The sequence below is a fragment of the Anas acuta genome, chromosome 4, assembly GCF_963932015.1.
Source record: "Anas acuta chromosome 4, bAnaAcu1.1, whole genome shotgun sequence".
NCBI classification, from domain to species: domain Eukaryota; kingdom Metazoa; phylum Chordata; class Aves; order Anseriformes; family Anatidae; genus Anas; species Anas acuta.
The window spans coordinates 17310920-17329613 of NC_088982.1; the positions used below are offsets into that span (position 1 = coordinate 17310920).

Here is an 18694-nt window from a genome sequence, read left to right on the forward strand (position 1 = left end):
TCTGGACTAAGACCTCTGAGCTTTCAAGCTCTTGTGTGTTTACTTTTTTCTTCAGACAAGAGGAAAGAAACTATAGGTAGTTTACTTTCTTAAGAAGTCTTCATCTTTTTTGTGATTTAGACCACAATTAAAAGGTCATTTTACTGCTTTTATAAGCTTTGTTTATTAGCCTGTAACTCCCAGACTTTTAATGAAAGACGTAAAACATTAATCACTCATTCATGATTTTTGTTAGTAAAGCAGCACAGTTTGGTGCTACAGGGGGGAACAGGAAGGATGGGTTGCTCTTCTATTTCTTCTCCCCAATTTAACCATATGGTCACGCTTCTTCTCATGCAGTCGCCTTCACTCCAACAACCTTTACTGCGACTGCCACCTGGCCTGGCTGTCCGACTGGCTGCGGCAGCGGCCTCGCGTCGGCCTCTACACCCAGTGCATGGGCCCGGCCCACTTGCGGGGGCACAACGTGGCGGAGGTCCAGAAACGGGAGTTCGTCTGTAGTGGTAAGGGCAGCACATTTGCACGGCCTGACAACAGCTCAGCAGGGACTGTTCATGCTACACCTTGCTAGCTTTTGCATATTTTTTTTGTCTTTTTTTTTTTTTTTAATTTAATGAAGCTAATCATTTTTATCAGTATTTGTATCTTCTGTTGTGGTGCTTCTGTACTTACAAATTTTGTGTGAATGCTGCATAGCCATCATGAAGAGTGGGGAGAGAAACAGAAAATAAAGTAAAAGATACACGGACTGAGAACATAAGGCCTTTTAGTACTAAGGAAAAAGACTTTAGTTAAAAGGATAAAAAAAAAAAAAAAAAAAAAAAAAAACAGGTTGTTTTTTCTTTTTTATTTTTCTACTTCAGTTTAAACAGTTTTCTGAAGCCCAAATAAACTTCTGAATGTTACTGGTATGCTTTTATGATCTTGTGGGTGGCATCCCATGGCAGGGGGTTGGAACCAGATGATCCTTAAGGTCCCTTCCAACCCAAGTGATTCTTATGATTCTTTAGTGCATCAGGTTGTTTTCTGATGTGAAATGACAAAATGACAAACGATTCAATACTAATCACATTTTCTCTATTTATTTTTTTTTCCTTTATTCATGTCTCCTAGATGAGGAAGAAGGCAAGTTTATCTTTCTTATTTAGATATTTTTAAACTTGATTGAAAAATTTCTGTAAACTTTACCTGCTGTTTCAAGGTTCCTCAAAATATTGAAAAACAACCGGAAAATAGCTGTCTGTTCATTCATTCAGCAGGACTGCTTCTACTAGTTAATTTTCTGCAGACCCCCAGATCGCTATTGCCAAATATGCCAAAATTTACACAGATCTGTTTGTGGTTTTGTTTGTTTGTTTGTTTTTAAACAGCTTTATGCAGTTTCTATCCATACTGAACTGCTTCTAACATCACAGTATAAAGCACCATGACATCCTAACATGGCAAATGATAACCACATTCTTACCATACTTCAGCCTTTTATGTATACTTAAAAGAGCTCCTAACAAAATTACTTCATGTATCTTGTTCGTAAACTGCATAGTTTTATAACTTGGACACTAATGCTGATTTTGAAGATGGGGAATGACCATGTTTTATCTCTGGATCACTGTTTGGTTTTTTGTTTGTTTTTTAAGTAAGATAGGTGAAATATTTTCTGTTTGTTAGTTTTGGCAGCTGTTTGCACTTTTGTAACAGATACCTTAACATTAAAACAAATGATTATATTGCAAACTACTATCTCAAAAGACCAGCCTTTCCAGCAGAGTAATTATAAAACTTGAACAGTCATTCGAAGTTGTAAATAGGAACAGCACTGGCTGCAACGTTAAAGTGACATGTCATACGTTATCAGTGTACCCTTTCTATCTTAATATATGACATAAAATACAACACGACAGATTTCATAGCCCAGAAGTGTTTTTTTTTGGTTTGGTTTTCCCTAGGTGTTTCAAAACAGTCTCTAGCTTTTTTACCTTAATAGGAAAGAAAACAGGGAAAAAAGGGGGAAGGGGGGAGATTCATGCCTTTCTCATGTCTTCATGCCTTCCATATCATTACAAAACAGTAATTTATATCTTTAAATCACTATAATAATGACGTGCTCTACTTAATATATTATAAAATATGCAACCTATTTGCAGGAAAATGTAATAAGATATTTATTTCCTAAAACATATCTAAATATGTGAGTATTAAGGTTACATGTAATTATAAATGCCAAATTTAACATAAAACTCCTAGGGGATGACACAAAGTTGTGTAAATTCATGGCTACCTGACTAGTTAGAAAGACTGTTAAACTGGGGGAGAAAGTCTGCTGAGCTAATACAGAGTGAGAGTATAAGCTATGTAGTCAAACTTATTTATTTATCTCTGTGATTGGATGGAAAGGTCATAATTCCAAACTTGTCTGTAACTGGTGCATACACTGAAGGATAATACTCATTAATGAGTATTTGCAGAACTGAACTAAGAGAAGAGCTTCAGTGTTCATGGCAAAGTTCATTAATTTCTGTTGACATTCATTTTTAATACACATAATTCTGAAAACTGAGTAAAACAATAATTGTTTTTAAAACCACAGAATAAATAAAATATACCTAAAAAATGGACTACACTTAGCCTTCTTTAAAAAAGTGATTTTGAATACAAGTGTATGAAGTAACTGAGAAATGATGAAAGAGCCAGCATAGTAGTTGAGCATTTTTCTTTAATCTCATTATTGTGTCAACATGTTGGTATTAATTAGGTATTTAAAATAATGCAATTTGAAATCATGGATAGGAAACAATGTTTATTCTTTTAAGTTCTGTTTCCATTTTTTCATGGAGGTGTAAAGTGTGACGTTTTACTTTTGAGGTAAACTGGATTAGTGCTTGACAGGTTTATACAGTTTTAGAAGAAACTCTTTTCTTTTGCAGGTCACCAGTCTTTTATGGCTCCATCCTGCAGTGTCTTGCATTGTCCCACTGCATGCACCTGTAGTAACAACATTGTGGATTGTCGTGGAAAAGGCCTTACTGAAATCCCAACAAATCTTCCAGAAACCATTACTGAAATGTGCGTAATCTGATTTTTTTATTCTTTCAATGAACTTGCAGAGAACAGTTTTGTCTTATGTATTCATTGTTGTTATTTGTACAATATGCATTATACAGGGTAAGAATTTTGTAGTGCACATTTGCATTCAGAAATAAAAGGAATATATAGATACATGAAAATATTTAAGACATATATGTTCTCTTACGAGTTAGTTTTATGTGTATTACTCACAACTCGCAGTTAAAACTGCATTCTGAGTTGGTTTAAAACTAATTCATGAATCCTTACTTTTTTGCAAGTAAGTGGCTTCTCAATGCAGGCTATAAACTCTGTTGCTTTCACTGTTGCTCACTTTCCATCACCTTATTCAAGTCAGAGGAGCATATCTTGCAACAAAGACAAGAGACTTGCATTGTTCATACTAAGTATTCTGCTAAAGCTGCCTCCTCAGAAGGATAGTTTAAGGCAAAAGTGTGGTGGTTGATTGCAATCTGTGGTATAGTCATTGTGTTAATACTATATAGCCGTGGTTGGAAGAGCATGCATGCTGATAAGGTTTCATGACATGCCACAAACAACAGCAACGTCTACAAAATGTGCAACTGCATCCTTACCACCAGAGTCATAGGAGTGTGGCTGAGAGGTTGTGTGAGTATATAGAAAGGCTGCTGTTGTGTTGTTTCAGGGGAGGAGCAAAAGCAAAAGGTGAGTTTACATGGGCACAACTAGAGATTGCAAGCGTGTTCCTAAATCTTTATTTTAAGGGTCATCAGTCCCAAAGAAATTATAGGATATAGGAGTTACTAGTTGACCCTGAATTCACTGTCAAAAGAAATGACCATGAGGCAGAAGCAAATGGGAATTTACAGAATGGAGATGTGTATCATCCTGTCTTCTGCTCACCTGTTGTTCTAGGTAAGAAATGCTGATGTGTTTTAAGCATTTAACAGATGTCCAGCATTTGGTTAAGCATTTAACAGATTGCAAACTGAGGCTGGATATTTCCTGCTAGGATATTTCCTGCGATGTGCACATTGTTCACATCGCAGAGTGAGGCCTTTTCACATGCTGAGGTCCATAAGCCATTAATATTACTAAATATGTATGCTTAGGTGCTCATATAAATATGTATAATATGTGTGCTATGTTATATGTATAGATCATAGTCGTATACTGTAAACTATCTGATATCTCTGTTGTGTATCTGGTACATAAGTAAAGTTTACATTAAAAAGCAGATTGCAGTGTTTTGTACAGTTAATGCCATTCATAAATAATACACAAATAAACATACATATTCAAAATCTGGTACAAGGCAAGGTAGGACATTACAAAGGCAAAATTTAGTATTTATTTTAAATGAAACAGGTATGTACCAGTGAATGCCAGTGTGATGAGAGAACTGGACTTCAGTGATTGACTTAGTTTCTGAGTAAACAGGAGGACAGAGATACGATTTGAGTCAGTGATAGGCTGCACTTACCACACAGTGAGAACAAAAATTTCCAGTTGTGTGGAAGGTAAGGAGAGAAATGTACAGGCAAAGAAGGAAGAAAAATAAGGGACATGAAAAACTTTGAAAGTCAGGGGTAAACTCAGTGTAAGAATTAGAGTAAGGGATTTTGTGAGTATTTGATGAGAATCACTTAATCTTTACTGCTTCCATGTCAATAGGCTGAAGATGAGTTGAGATTTCAGTACATAAGCATGTGTTAAAGGTTGTATGGAGAAAGCTTTACACTCTACCACTACCAGAGGAAAATAGTGAAACTTGACAATTTGCATAGCTTTCAAAAAAAAAAAAAAGAAAGAAAAAAAGAAAAAAGTTTATTCTTTGAAATATCCAATCTGCGTTAGAATTTACTGTGTTCTTAATTGTCAAGTTATTTTAAGCTAATAAATTGAAGGAGGGGAGGTGGGGGTTCAAAGCTTCAAGCTTTAAATATAGTCTTTTAAAATGTCATTAATTTTCTTTGTCTTTGTGAAGGATTGTGCATTAAGGTCCATAATTTGTCCTGCCACCTTCTATTTTCCATGTCACTCTCATTCCTCTCTTATCTAAACTAAATGTTTCATGTCCATTCAATCTTTTTGAATGCCAAAACCTTTGATTTCTAAGTTAGTCTCCTCCTTTCTTTCAAAACTCTTGCTTTTCTCAATTTTTTGACCTACATTGACCAATGTTGAATAAAATATTCCAGATGACAGTGAAACATCACTTTATATGGTGGCATTTTAGTTTCCTTTCTGCTTTCTGCACTGTAATACTTTCTTTCCTTAACTGCCAATATCCATTGCAACACACCTGCCATTGGTTCATGACCATGAAGACCATGAAAAGTCCTAGGTCTTTTTTTTTTTTTTTTTCCTCTTAGCTGTTTTTGTCAGGAACAAGAATTTTACAGATGTAATTTTATTATTCCATCCACATATCACCTTATGTTTCTGAACACTGAAACCAGTTGCGTATTCCTTTTTAAAGCTGCTCTGTGAAAGACTTTGGTCTCCTATTCTTTTATCTAACTTGAACATACAGAAAGGTTTGGATGATCCTGTCTTAAAGCTATTCTACAATAAAGTGTGTAAAACCTTTGTTTTTAGAGAAGTGTTTTGCAACTATTGTTTATAACAACCCTTTATAATTAAATTACAAATAATGATTGTATCTCATACAAGAATGCTTTTTTTCACTTATTTCTATATATATAATTGTTATATTTGTGCCAAAGTGGTAACTGAAAAGAAGCACTTGAAGAGATGAGACCATGTTGTCACAGTAGCTTTAAAGAATGCCAGGGAACATGGAGGATAAGAGAGACCTGAAGTGTATAGTGAGCACTGTATTTCCACCACCATTACACAGTTCTTTGTAATCTTTATTACACATGCCTTTATTATCTTAATCACAGTTTTGAGCATATGCTTTGGCAAGAGCTCCCCAGTTCTCAGGGAGAGAGGGAAAGAGAGGTGAGCTGGTTCCCTGTTGAGTTTTTTGAAGGATGTACAGAATTAACAGCCAAATTATTATTTATTCAGTGATTTTATAATACCACCATCATTAGATTCCTGTGCGCAACATAAGAAAATTGGCATTATTCTACCATTTCACATGGTCCAGATGTTCTCCAACATTTTCAGTATTTTTTTCCACAGTCATCTTCTGCATTTTTAACTGAGTATTCTCTTCTGATTTTATAAATGTACTTTATTGACAGGAACGTTTGAAAAATCCATAGTACTTGTAAGTTCCCTTAGTCTGGACAACTTTCTGTGTCCTACAGTTGTAATAGTTATCACCTGTTTATAGGCTGTATTTGCAGAATCCAGTGCTCAGTACTACCGAGCTGTCATGTCATGCTTCAGCCAACACAATGGTCCACAAACACCTCCGGGGTCTGCATCTTTCCTATATTTTGTCTTTACCTAAATTATCTCATGTGAATAAACTTCTCCTATTAGAGTAAGATTAAACTTTATTGTCAGCCCTCATGTATACATTTGCTAAAAATTTGATACCTGTTTTTTGACAGATATCACATTTCCATCCATTTCTGCTTTTTCTTTCTTTGTTCTTACATGTACAGAAGGTTAGTAAGAATATAATCTTTATATGGTTTCAAAAAGTCCATAATCCAGTTATTTTTTTCTTGTTGTTTTTGTGAAGTTTGTCCGCAAAAAATACTCATGTTTGTTGATGTTTTGTGGTGTTCTCCATCCATTTCTTCCATCTGTTCTCTCAGTGGGAAGCTTGACCTCAGTACCTTATGAAGCTTTGATTTCTTGCTCTTTGCCCAGCACAAGCTTCTTTTACATAAAATGTGTGTCTGCACCAAAATACTTCGTATTTGTTACATTGTCAGTCCATGTGAGACAATGCTGCATAAAGTCTAAGTGGTATTAATTATTTTATTGTTCTCTGTCCTCCTGGTTTACATAAATAAACTTCAGGTTTTAATGTGTATGTTCCATTTCAACAAATTTACTTTTTTTTTTTTTTTTAACTTTCTGGGAGTTGATTATTTATGTAACAAGTTAATTTATGTGCCAAAAACCCTTTAAATGAAATATTCAATTACTTAAGTGTTGAACATTTGCAGTTTGAATTGAATAAAAGTTTGTATGTCAAAGCTCTGTGTTAGCTCTTTGAGGAAAAAGAATGAAAAAGGCTTTCTGTTAGAGCATAATACTGATACTATGACATTGTATTGTCTTGGTAGTTCTGCTGGATAGCCTTTTGGGGATGACATTTTAAGACAGTAGGAGCTGTCTTCTTTGCTGATGGCTATTGCCTCTGTAGCACTGTAGCAGAGTTGGCAGACGATGTGCTTGCATGGCTCTTCAGCCTCCCTGTTTCTGAGTTTGGTGTAATAGCTGAAGCCACTGAGGAAGAGAAGCTGAAGTGGTTTAGGAGGGAGCAGGTGTTCTGTGATGGTGGTAGAAGGAGGAGCCAGAGCTAGCTGCAGAAACAATGTTTTAGCCCAGTGCAGGTGGGTTTCCTAGCGAGCATCAGGGTGCTGGTGAGAGGGTTTTGTTGTACCACTCTGTCTGGCTTCTCAACTGTTGCAAAAGTCAGTAGCAATTCCCATTGTGTGCAGTCAGTTATCAGCCAATGCATTGTCTGCCTGGTACCTCTTGGGAAGATGCCTTCAGAAGCAGGACTGCTTATCTCCAAGTAGCTGCCAGTGAAAATGGAAGGAGAATAAAGCCTTTGTTGGTCCTCTCTTTCTCCCTTTCGGTGTGATAAAGCTCAGAGGAAAAATTAAGAATTCTGTATCTCAGTAAATGTAATTCTTAATCTTTATTGACTTAGTACAATTGTATCTGTACCAGCTATACCTATTCTGCAAAATTAATTCTTCACTTTATTATCTAAATAAACTCTCACACAGCTAAAAATAAGAATACCTAAGCTTTTCTTCTCATGGTGAGTCCAATCAATGCTATATTATTTGAGAGAAAAATATTTCACATTCCATGTAGTAAAAGATAACTTGATCACCAAGACTCCCTTAGTTTTAGTGTATCCACTAATTCTAGAGGAAGCACAGAAATAAAATATAACCTCTCTAGGCCATCTTTAAAGGTTTCACATTATGAGTGACCTGCAGGAAACATTTTGGGAATGCTTCCCGTAGTTCTACTATTTTAATGCCTGTAACTGTAAATGTTGTGAGTCCAAATACATTGACAATAGATGTTACATATTAATAGTTTTCAAACACTTGGTTTATAATACGTCATACTTAAGCCTTTTTTTCACTTAAGCAAAGCATGATATAGTAGCTATTCACTTAAAAAATATTATATATTAGTAGTCTTCAAGATTTTGCTATTTAGTGCGCCTTGCTTAAGTCTTGTCTTATGGACAATCTCAAATCATGAGATAGTATTTATCCATTAGAAACATCAAAGAATCATCAAAGAATCAGCTTTGGGTTGGAAGGGACCTTAAAGGTCACCTAGTTCCACCCACCCCTGCCATGGGCAGGGACACCTCCCACTAGACCAGGTTGCTCAGAGCCCCATCCCATCCAGCCCTGAACACCTTCAGGGATGGGACATCCAGAGCTTCTCTGGGCAACCTGTGCCAGTGCCTCACCACCCTCATAGGAAAGAATTTCTTCTTGATGTCTAATCTAAATCTACCCTTTCTTAGTTTAAAGCTATTACTCCTTGTCCTATCACCACAGTCCCTGATAAAGAATCCGTCTCCAATATAAGTCATAATATGACTTGGTTTAGATTTGTTGTTTATACCTCTTACAGAAATTTGTGTGGGAAGCTCTTTCATTGTCATGTTTAGTCTGTTGAGTTCAACCAATTCAAGTGGTCTAATATACCTAGCACTTTCCTCCTTTGCCATATAGCTCTTATATTAAAGACATTACGGGTCATTCTTAAGGTTCAAAACTATTACTTTAATTGGTTTTAGAAAGTATAACCTTTCCTAACAGTGATAGCATTTATCAGCCTCTATGCAGGCATTCCTTACACATTTTAGTTTTTCAGCACCATTAATCTCTTTTCATTTGGTTGCATTTTAGAATCCACCTTCCACATGCAAGTTCTTTAAAAGGTATGCAGAAATAATTCTGGTTTCCTTCAAATTGAGACTTTTTGGCACATGTTCAAACAGACTATCAGAAGCCTTACAAATGGTGACCCAGCAGCAATTTTATTAAATGTACTGATACGTTTTCTCAGAATGGTGTGAGTGAGTGACAGGCTCTTATTTCAAAAAGAGAGGCCAAAAAGCCATTAATGAGCTACCCTACCTTGTGAAAATGCTCTTCTTACATTCTTCTGATTTTCTTTTCTCTTCTGTGGCTTGAACTAGCAGTCAAAGTGGTTCTAAAACCTCTTTCTTTACAGTAGTGTTATGAATAAAAGAAAATAAATACATTTGCAATAAGTGCTGCTGAGGGTGTTGATTTAGTGGGGGAGAGGAATGACCTGCTTTGATGACCACAGCTTTGTATAAATGACTATTTAAGCAATCAGGCATGGAATTAAGTTGATTTTTCTCTTCATTTTTGTTAATATGAAAACCATTTAATTAATCAGAGTAAATTGTTTTGTTTGTTTATTATTATTATTATTATTATTATTATTATTATTATTATTATTATTATTATTATTATTATTATTATTATTATAGAAGGATAGGAGTCCTTACAATGGTGATATTGCAAAAAGAAAGGTTTGTTGAAAGGGATGGTGAGTGGGGGATTGCCACTGTTAACTAAGCAACAGTTGTATAAATAATGTGAGTCTTTGGAACGGACAGAAAAGACCCTAAACCATATAATGTAAGAATGAAAAAACATATGGAATTTTAATCAGGAATTTTAACAATTCACCTCTGTAAACTCAGTGTAGAGAAAAGTCACTGACTTCTTAATTACTGTGGCCTTCAAGATAAAGTTGCTTGCTCTTTTCAGTGGAGCTTTCTAACATTTGAATGCCAAAACTAGAAACTCTATGGCTGTTTCATGATAAGTTTATTTATATTTCCCTTGACAGTTTACTAATTTGTCCCCTCAGTTTTGTCTCATCTTATCTTCCTAGTTTCTATTATTTTTCTTCATGTTTTCATCTTCTTCCATCTCAATCTCCTATACTTTTTAAGTCTGTTGATTAAAGATTGTGTATTATGTCAAGCACTCAACTACATCTTTGTGAGCCCTGTGATATTAAGCAGGATTAAAATCTCTTGAGATTAGTTCTCACAGAAACACTCATCTTAAAGGAGAAGTGGGGAAAAAGAAGAAGGAAAGAGGGGAAAGGAAAGCTCTCCGAAATTAGGTCTGACAGAACTGAACTTGACAGAGTTTAACCAAGATAAGGTAAAGAGTGACCTGGTCACACTACCTGTGCTTTGTGTAAATTCATAATTTTATCTGAGAACTGGAAGCTGTATGAATGAATCTATTCCAAGCTAAGCTCGGCATCTATACAATTACAATATTTCTGTTGTTTCTTAAAATTTATCCTTACCTGAAAGTCCAAAGTACAGCCTTAAGTAAATGTCTATTGACCAGGGAGACTCTTACACTGAGATGCAAAGACAATTGCAAGGATGTCCCTTTACAGAGAAAAGTCTCTATTGGTCTTAAGCAAATTTACTGAAAAAGTTCAAAGACTTGCATAAGAAGAAAACTCAGAAATATCCAAGACAAAGCAGCTTGCTCTGTTTTTAGCAGCTCAGAGTGTGATTCAGCTATCTACGGTAGCCTGACAGAAATGAGACCAGATCCTGCATGAAGATGCAAGGTCTTGAAAAGAATGGGTCTGAATGCTGAGGGGAGGATGCAAGAAGTTACAAGACATTTTAGCAATGACTGTTTTTCAAAGTCCGTATTTGTTTCTGCTTTCTAGTTTAAATCAAAACATTGGTCTTTTTAGTTAGTAAAACTAGTGTTTATGTCCATTGCAATAGATAAAAACAAATAGTGTTTGCTTTATCAAAAATGAAGAAATTTGCTAAAATCTTAACATCTTTTATGTAACACATACATATAAACCAACAATTGCATGCGAGTAGTGGAAAACGCATCCGCTTCAAGGCAATGTCTTGAATAAATGTGAAAAATTAAAATTATGTAAAGGAATCTAGTGAGGTACTTGACTTCATTACCTTAATGCATTTAATTTTGCAACACAGATTTAACTGAATTACTGTTAACTGTTTGGGATTCATACCTTAATATTTTTCAGGGAAAACTTAAAATATATTCCATTTGACAGAAAGAGATTGAAGTTTTTGAAGCTAATAGATTAGGCTTTTGCTAAATTGACAGCTAAACCTGTCCACTTAGCACACGAGAGAAATGATTTGTCATGCTCTTACTCAAATATCTCCTTAATCTGACAATTACTGGTAAATCATGGGGCTTTATGGTTTTGTTTCTTTTTTATTTCTTATTTCAGTTGTCAGACACAGTGTTTTCTGTAGGTAGAATATTTAATCTGTCCTTTATTAGCATGTGTTCTATGCTACCATTGTTCAGATCTTTGGCTTTCTTCAAACTCTTGTGTCTTACCTTAAAAACTAATTACAATTGCAGGACAAGGGTAATTTCAACAGTCAGTAAGATGCAGAGACACAGAACACAGCAACTGCACAGGAAACTTATTCTAAAGAAAAAGGAGGAGGTCTTAGTGTGAAACCTTATGTAAAGTATCACACAGCACACTTAGCAGAAGAGATTATGATTCACTCTTGAATTTAATCTTGAAATTGTATGGCACTCTGGGGTGGAACCGGTGCAGTGGCAGGGTATTCTTCCTTGAAGGTGGAAATAGAAGAACATCTCTTTCAGCCTTAGCCAACTTGTTTTTTTTGTTTTGTTTTGTTTTGTTTTGTTTTGTTTTGTTTTCAAAATGGAGGAACAACCCCAGTGCTGGTTTCCAGAAACTTTGGAAGTAGGTACTGGCCAGAATGAACACCACATTGTTCCACTTCTGGGAGGTTTGTGCATGTTCTGGTGGTACTGGGGTACGTTGAGGGAATTCTGCCAAGAGAAAGAAAATAAGTCAGGCATGCTATAAATTAATATTTTATACAGCATGAAGAGAAGCTGGAGAAGGCCTATCTAGCTCTTCCAGAAAAACCCTCATAGCTTTCTGACAGCTGTGCTACACTCCAGAAGCATCGTTACTCTTATATTTTATTTTTACATATGATTCTTCCTCAGCAGTAATGTGAATGAAGTTACTGTAAAAGAAACTGAACATACCAACTTAGAATCATAGAACCATTTTGGTTGGAAAAGACCTTCAAGATCATCAAGTCCAACCAACTTCTTATATTTTATGATGTTGTGTTTTACCTTCAAAAAAATGCTGCCTTCATTATTTAAACTTTAGTAAATACATGGTCCCATAAGTGGCAAACATCTGTGGAAAGTATTCTCAGTAAAAATATTTAGATTTTTTGTGGTAAATTTATGGTGCATGCTCAGGTAGTGTTAACAGGTAGTGAGAACTACTACCACACTGTCAGCCACACAGAGCAATGGGATTCCCAAGCAGGTTGACGTGTCATCACTCATGATGAACCAAGAGTGTAGCAAGATTACATTTATTTTTGTCAACTTAATACAGTTATTCTGAAGAGCTCAAGTAGTTTTTGTATTGTAACAGCTCTCATTAAAAATAGGCTAATTAGAGAGGCTTTAACTTGACTCTAGGTGACTCAGGCTAATTGCACAGGAGGCACACTGACAGATGCTAAAGTACCGAGCAAATAATTCTTTAAGAATTGGTGCATTTTGCCTACAACCTAAATCTGTAACAATTAAGGAATGTAAAGCCTACCATCATTAATGGTGCTGTAGGGTTCAGAGCATGAGATGGCCTTATCTGTGATGAAAAATTTAGCAAATGCAGGTTTGGGACTTGCTTTTAAATGTGATGAATTCTTTAATGGCTTTAGTACAGCAATCCTTGTTACTTTTTTGACGTAATGCAGACTATGGAGATGTCTGTCATTTGCAGTCAGTCCCCTGAGGAAATATTTGATAGAACAATTAGACTGGATGTTCGCGTTTTGGCAAGCTTTAGGGCAACATTGACAGTGATTCTTTATATGCAAATATTTAGGAAACTGTCAACCAGATTTATTAATACACAGAATTAGAGACTGAAATTTTAAAGTGCAAGTAATATAGTCATGCAAAATACATCTTTTGTTTTGTTAGACGTAGATGATATTACAGATTTCAACAGAATTCTTTTGCTGCTGAAGTCAGAAGAGACATTTACTGGATAAAAGCACTCTGGAGGTTCAGTTGTTGGGGAAAGAAAAAAAAAAAAAAAAAGAGGTACTTAGTATGATAGCCTGAAGGATTTCTTTAGCAAAGGGAGACCATTACTCCTTCCTTATTTTAAGAAAACAAACAAGCAAAAACAACAACAACCAAAAACCTGGCAGATGTTAAATATGATGAGAGATGTGTTGGCTGCATATTGCAGTTCTTCAGATTCAGAAGCTGCACTGAATCCCATCGCTGAAATCTATTTTCTGTTTTCTGACAGCTGTTTTTGCCATTTACTTTAAAAGCAGATGGGGAAAATGCAAAGAAGAGCTGTCAATTTTATTACCATGTATAATCAGCATCTGTGCAATACATCAGACTCATTGCACAGCTTACACTTTCTTCTCTGTAGTAAAAAATTCTTTTGGGGTTTCTCGACAATCTTCCTACGTGCTTTATGTAAATGAGTAGATGCTGGAATGAAGAGTTTAGATCAATTAAATGCTAAAGTGACTAACATGACCAAATTTACTTAAAACAAGATAATAAGTCCTGATTGATAATAAAATATGTAGTTAATTTGCTGTTCCATATTCAAATTAATGTTTTCTTAAGGAAGATGTTTGTATGGGCGTAGCACATCTCTATGCAGTGTAAACTGTGTATCTTTCTCTACTGAGCAGGCTTAGTATATTGTACCCCACCTGCATAATAAAAGGAAGAAAGAATTTCGTAGAGAACTGGGTGTTCTCTACAGCCACTTTTCATGAGCAGAAGTCTTTCATAGAAATGACTACTTACAGTGGTAAAATAAGCTGTTTTGAAAGTGTCAGTATAAATAAACATGTCTGTCTCTAAGTGCGGAAGTAGTAATCACTAATGGTGTGCTGCAGGCTCCTAGCAGAGAACAGCATCCTCCTGGAAAGTGTCAAGGGATTTATGTATCGCAAGGCTGTCTGGGGACATGGTGGGAAGAATCCGTCTACTCACTGGGGACCTACTTTGATTTGATTTGATTAGGTTGGAAATCACAACTGCAGAACCACCTTTGTTTCTTAAAATAGTAGGTGGTTGTACATTATGGTGTCTGCAGGGAGGAGCCAGTGGGAAAGGTTTAGAAAAAGAAATACTCACAGTACATTTCTTAAATAGGAGAGATTAGGGAATAGTCTTCAAAAAAGGTTTCAAAGGTTTCAACTAGTTTGGCAATGTTAAAAGACACTGAAACACTTATGTATTGATGCAAGACTTCTTTGAAGTGAAACACTAAAAGGAGCAGGAGACTCAATACTAAGAGCATTAATTAGCATTTGAGTGGTGATGGGCAGAGTACTTCTTATACATGAGGCAGTGCACGCTTTGATGAAGCATGTACTTAACTGTCTTCCTCCATTATCTTATCTTATTAAATATGCTACTAAAATTGACTGTGGCTTTTGAAAAAGAAACCACCAAGGCACTGTTTATGATACATGGATGATCATTTATAAAAAAGAATGACTTTTGGGATGACTTTGAAAGGCAATGCTACGCACAAAATTTAATACAAGTTTCATGGAAAAATACTGATATTAGCTTTTTGTTCTTCTCTAATATAATGGTACTTTGGGCCATGTCATTTGTGAGCACTTAATAGCAGATTTTTTCAGTAATAGATAACTACAACCCATTCTATTCCAGAATTAAAAATGTTTCATTTAATATGAGGAATTAATATAAAGGAGAGTTTTTAATTACTATGGGCTTTATCAGTAGAATGTAAATTTCCTTTAGATATTATTTTATCTGTGCTTTGTGACCCTAGAATATATCTAATTAGATTTTCTTCTGCAATGGTGGATGCAAATTTTCACTCTGTGAAATTCAGCTGATTCTAGGAAGATAAAGCAGAAGATTAGAGGATAATAAAGCTTGAAAATGTGAATTTGATTTACTTTCTTTACAGACAAAACAGAGTATAAAAGATTTTTCTTCTGTATTTAGATAATCTCATTTTTCCTTTCTTATGCTAATCTCATTTTCTAAAATATGATGTCTTCCAGTGCATACACTTTGGCATGAGTTAATAAAAGACATAGTTAGATGCTCCTACTATAACAAATTATTTATCCAGAAGAGCGTGTAAATTTATCCTAGTACTACACAGTCTATCTGTTAGACTGTAGCTTTTTCACTAAAAAGAAATCTTAGGCAAAGTTGACATAGAGTTCATTTTATATATCCACCAGTGAATTGATATTTCCCTTTATTAGAACTGCTAGCAAATTAGCTTTCAGAAATGTATTGGAGTAGGACTTCTTCAGGTTTTGGACCCATATGATTTGTAGACAAATTGGGCAGCTATAAATGAAATCTGCTATTCCATCTTCTCATATCAAATGGCATACATATATCCTGCAAGTTTACTTCCATTTATAGAATGAATGTACTTTTAGGTTAAGAGAGTAAACTGGAAAATACTTTGTGTCTTAACACTAGACTCTGTCTTTCTCAAGTTACATGCTATATCATGTTTAAATAAGAGTGTTTTATGTTTAAACACAAGTGAAAGTGGACAGGAGTCCTCCAGCACTAGCACATAAGTCTGTACATTATGGACTAATAATATTCATACATGAGGCTTGTGGCAGACTGATGCGGGACTACCGCCACTGCAGTATCTGTCTTTGCCATACACACACAGGCGTGATTCCCCAGTGTCTCTCCAGCAATTCAAGTCCTCCTCTGTAATACGGCCTAATCCATTCCTGTCCCTTTTTAGCCACCCTTTTCCAGTCCTTTGTGTATGCCCTACACATTTTCCTGTGCAAGAGGTCCTTTGGCTGATTTTCAACACTGCACACCTGACAAACATCCAGCCAGGTTATTCTTGGTGGTTGTGCAATCTTTTGCTGCCAAATAGTGTGTGTAATGGGAATGGATGGATAGTTGCTACTCCCTTCATGGCTGGATTAGTTTGGTTTCTCAGCTCCCTCCCAATGCTAATTTAAGGAAAGGTCTAGAAATTTATTATCTGGAGCTTTTACCTCTCTGTGACCTGAGCTGTGTAGAAAACTATCTAGACAGAAAGCATGTGTACTTTTTTTTTTTTCTTGAGGAAACTCAGCTAAAAATGAAGCATAAGAATAGAAAATACTTGGCTCTAGTGTAACTCGTGTTGACCTTCAATTTAAGCAGGTTTTTACTTATTCAGATGTTTGCTTTCTACATCTACTCAAGTCTACTGGAAAAGAGTGACCTTGTCCCCTCATAGCCCATCAGTACTCTTGATCTGATGTAAAATGTGTTTCATAAGTCCAAAAGGCTCAGCCAAGGTGAGGAAAACGTGTGAAAGAACATCCTGTTTATGGAAAAAGTTAACAGTTTGGTACCATGGGATTCTCTGCAGTGTTTAAAATATATCTGAAAACTGTAGCAAGGTGACAATATTTTCCTAGTTAAGGACTTTTAAAAATATGAGCCCTGTCTTAAATTGCATTGATGAAGTGAGATTTTCTGTGTGTTTGGGTTTTTTTAGAGGTTTTCTTTCTTTTTTTTCTTGGCTTCTTTATACGCCAGTCAAGAACAAAGCATATTTAGACATAAGAGATTTTGAGTATTAAATATATGAATATGTCCATCTGAACAAAATCTCATAACAGCAGCAAAAAATCTTCTGTCCAGCTATAATCCAGAGAACATTATAAAAATAAATGTTATAAGAATAGTTACTTGTAAAGGCTTACTCAAAATGCATGTGTGAGCTTATTAGTTATTCGCACATACAGATTCATGACTCTTAATCAGAGGAAAAGTGAAACAGAAGAGTATTAATAGGACTAGAGTAAAAGGGAAAAAAAAAAAAAAAACAAAACAAAACAAAACAAACAAACACAAAAGCATAATATTCCTCCATCTAGACTAAAAACCTTAACCCTTTACCCTAAATGGATGTCTGAATATTTTCAAATAGAGCAGTAATTTCTACAATTATGATTCATTCTGTGAAATAGAATGGTATTGTCCTTATATGTATAGATTACAGTAAGTTGATACCTGTCCATGAAAGAAGAAAATATCAAGCTTATTAGATAGCCATAATATGTATGTTTGAATACTGCCTCTTCCTGATGTTCTTTTTTTTTTTTTAGAATACTTTCAGTCTTTTATGTGTACATAATATAATGTTTTATTTATTTATTTGTTTTTGTTTTCAGCGATAAGCATGAAATACTGCATTATGTGAACTAGCTTCTATTTTAAGCATGATTTTTGCTGGGCCTGTTTGACTTGTTAGCAAATGCACCATAGGTCTGTATCAGCATAGATTTCCCATAAGCAAAGCTCTGTATGTTCAAAAAATCTTGGAAAACTGCTTCCATCAGCCAGTTCATACTCTGCAGTGTGTCATGTTTCAGTCACACTCAGTATACATACAAAGCAAATATAGCCAGCAAGATAAACTAACATTTTAGATAAGAAAAATTGTTTCAAGAAGTTATAAGTGTAGCTGTGCAATTCTAGTATTGTAGCTGAAAGAAAAGGTATTACATACTGTATGTAAAGAAATAATACGTGTACGTTGAAAAATAAGGCATTTACCTTACTGCAGGTAGCAACATATATTATTTGTTCTGTAGGAACAGTCTTCATCATTTTTTTGTGGTTTACATATTAGACTGATTAACTCAGAGAACTCTTTATAAATAAATTTCTAGATAAAATTTACTATAAAAATTGCTGTATGTGGATCATAAATTGGGTGTCAAATAATACTAACTCAAATTTGAATATTTTAATGACACTTCTAGCTTACGTTTTACCAAAAAAAAAAAACAACAACAAACAAAAACTTGTGTGCTCTGAAATTAACTTCCTTTATATTCAGGATGAAGATTGGGCTTTCATTTCTAACATTAGGTTAAAAGTTAAGTTAACTTTAAGTTAAAATAACAGAGAAAAACTATTACTTCTTTTTAATTAAAATCAAAATTAAATGACCTTGTTTCTCAAGGTAAAAGCTGTACTGAAAATGTAAGCAAAATCAGTGTTTTTTATTACAGTGCTTTCTAGCTTGTTATGGCTTTAGGTTGCTTTTGGCTTCTTTTTATTATTATTATTATTATTTTATTATTATTATTATTATTATTTTTGTGTGTGTGTATTTTTATGCTGATGCAATTGTTTTGCAGACGGTTAGAACAAAATTCAATCAAGGTCATACCTCCTGGAGCTTTCTCACCATACAAAAAGCTTCGAAGAATGTAAGTACCTGATATTTTAGATTTATTATTTTATCTATTTTATATAGAGATATAGGTATGTAGATGTATCTAAACAGATTTAGATATAGATATGTATACATGAATACATTATATATGTGTGTATATATATATATATAAATAAAAAAT

The 18694-nt window shown here is 34.8% G+C and overlaps 1 protein-coding gene across 7 annotated transcripts in view; it reads left to right on the forward strand.

Moving 5' to 3' along the window:
- Window positions 1–18694, forward strand: part of SLIT2 (slit guidance ligand 2) — a 255689-nt gene that overhangs the window by 161478 nt on the left and 75517 nt on the right. For all 7 annotated transcript variants that reach the window (XM_068680008.1, XM_068680003.1, XM_068680007.1 and 4 more), the window contains 3 exons: window positions 340–503; window positions 2925–3063; window positions 18476–18547. In XM_068680008.1, coding sequence (XP_068536109.1) covers window positions 340–503; window positions 2925–3063; window positions 18476–18547 — 375 coding nt within the window. The remainder of the gene's footprint in view (window positions 1–339; window positions 504–2924; window positions 3064–18475; window positions 18548–18694) is intronic.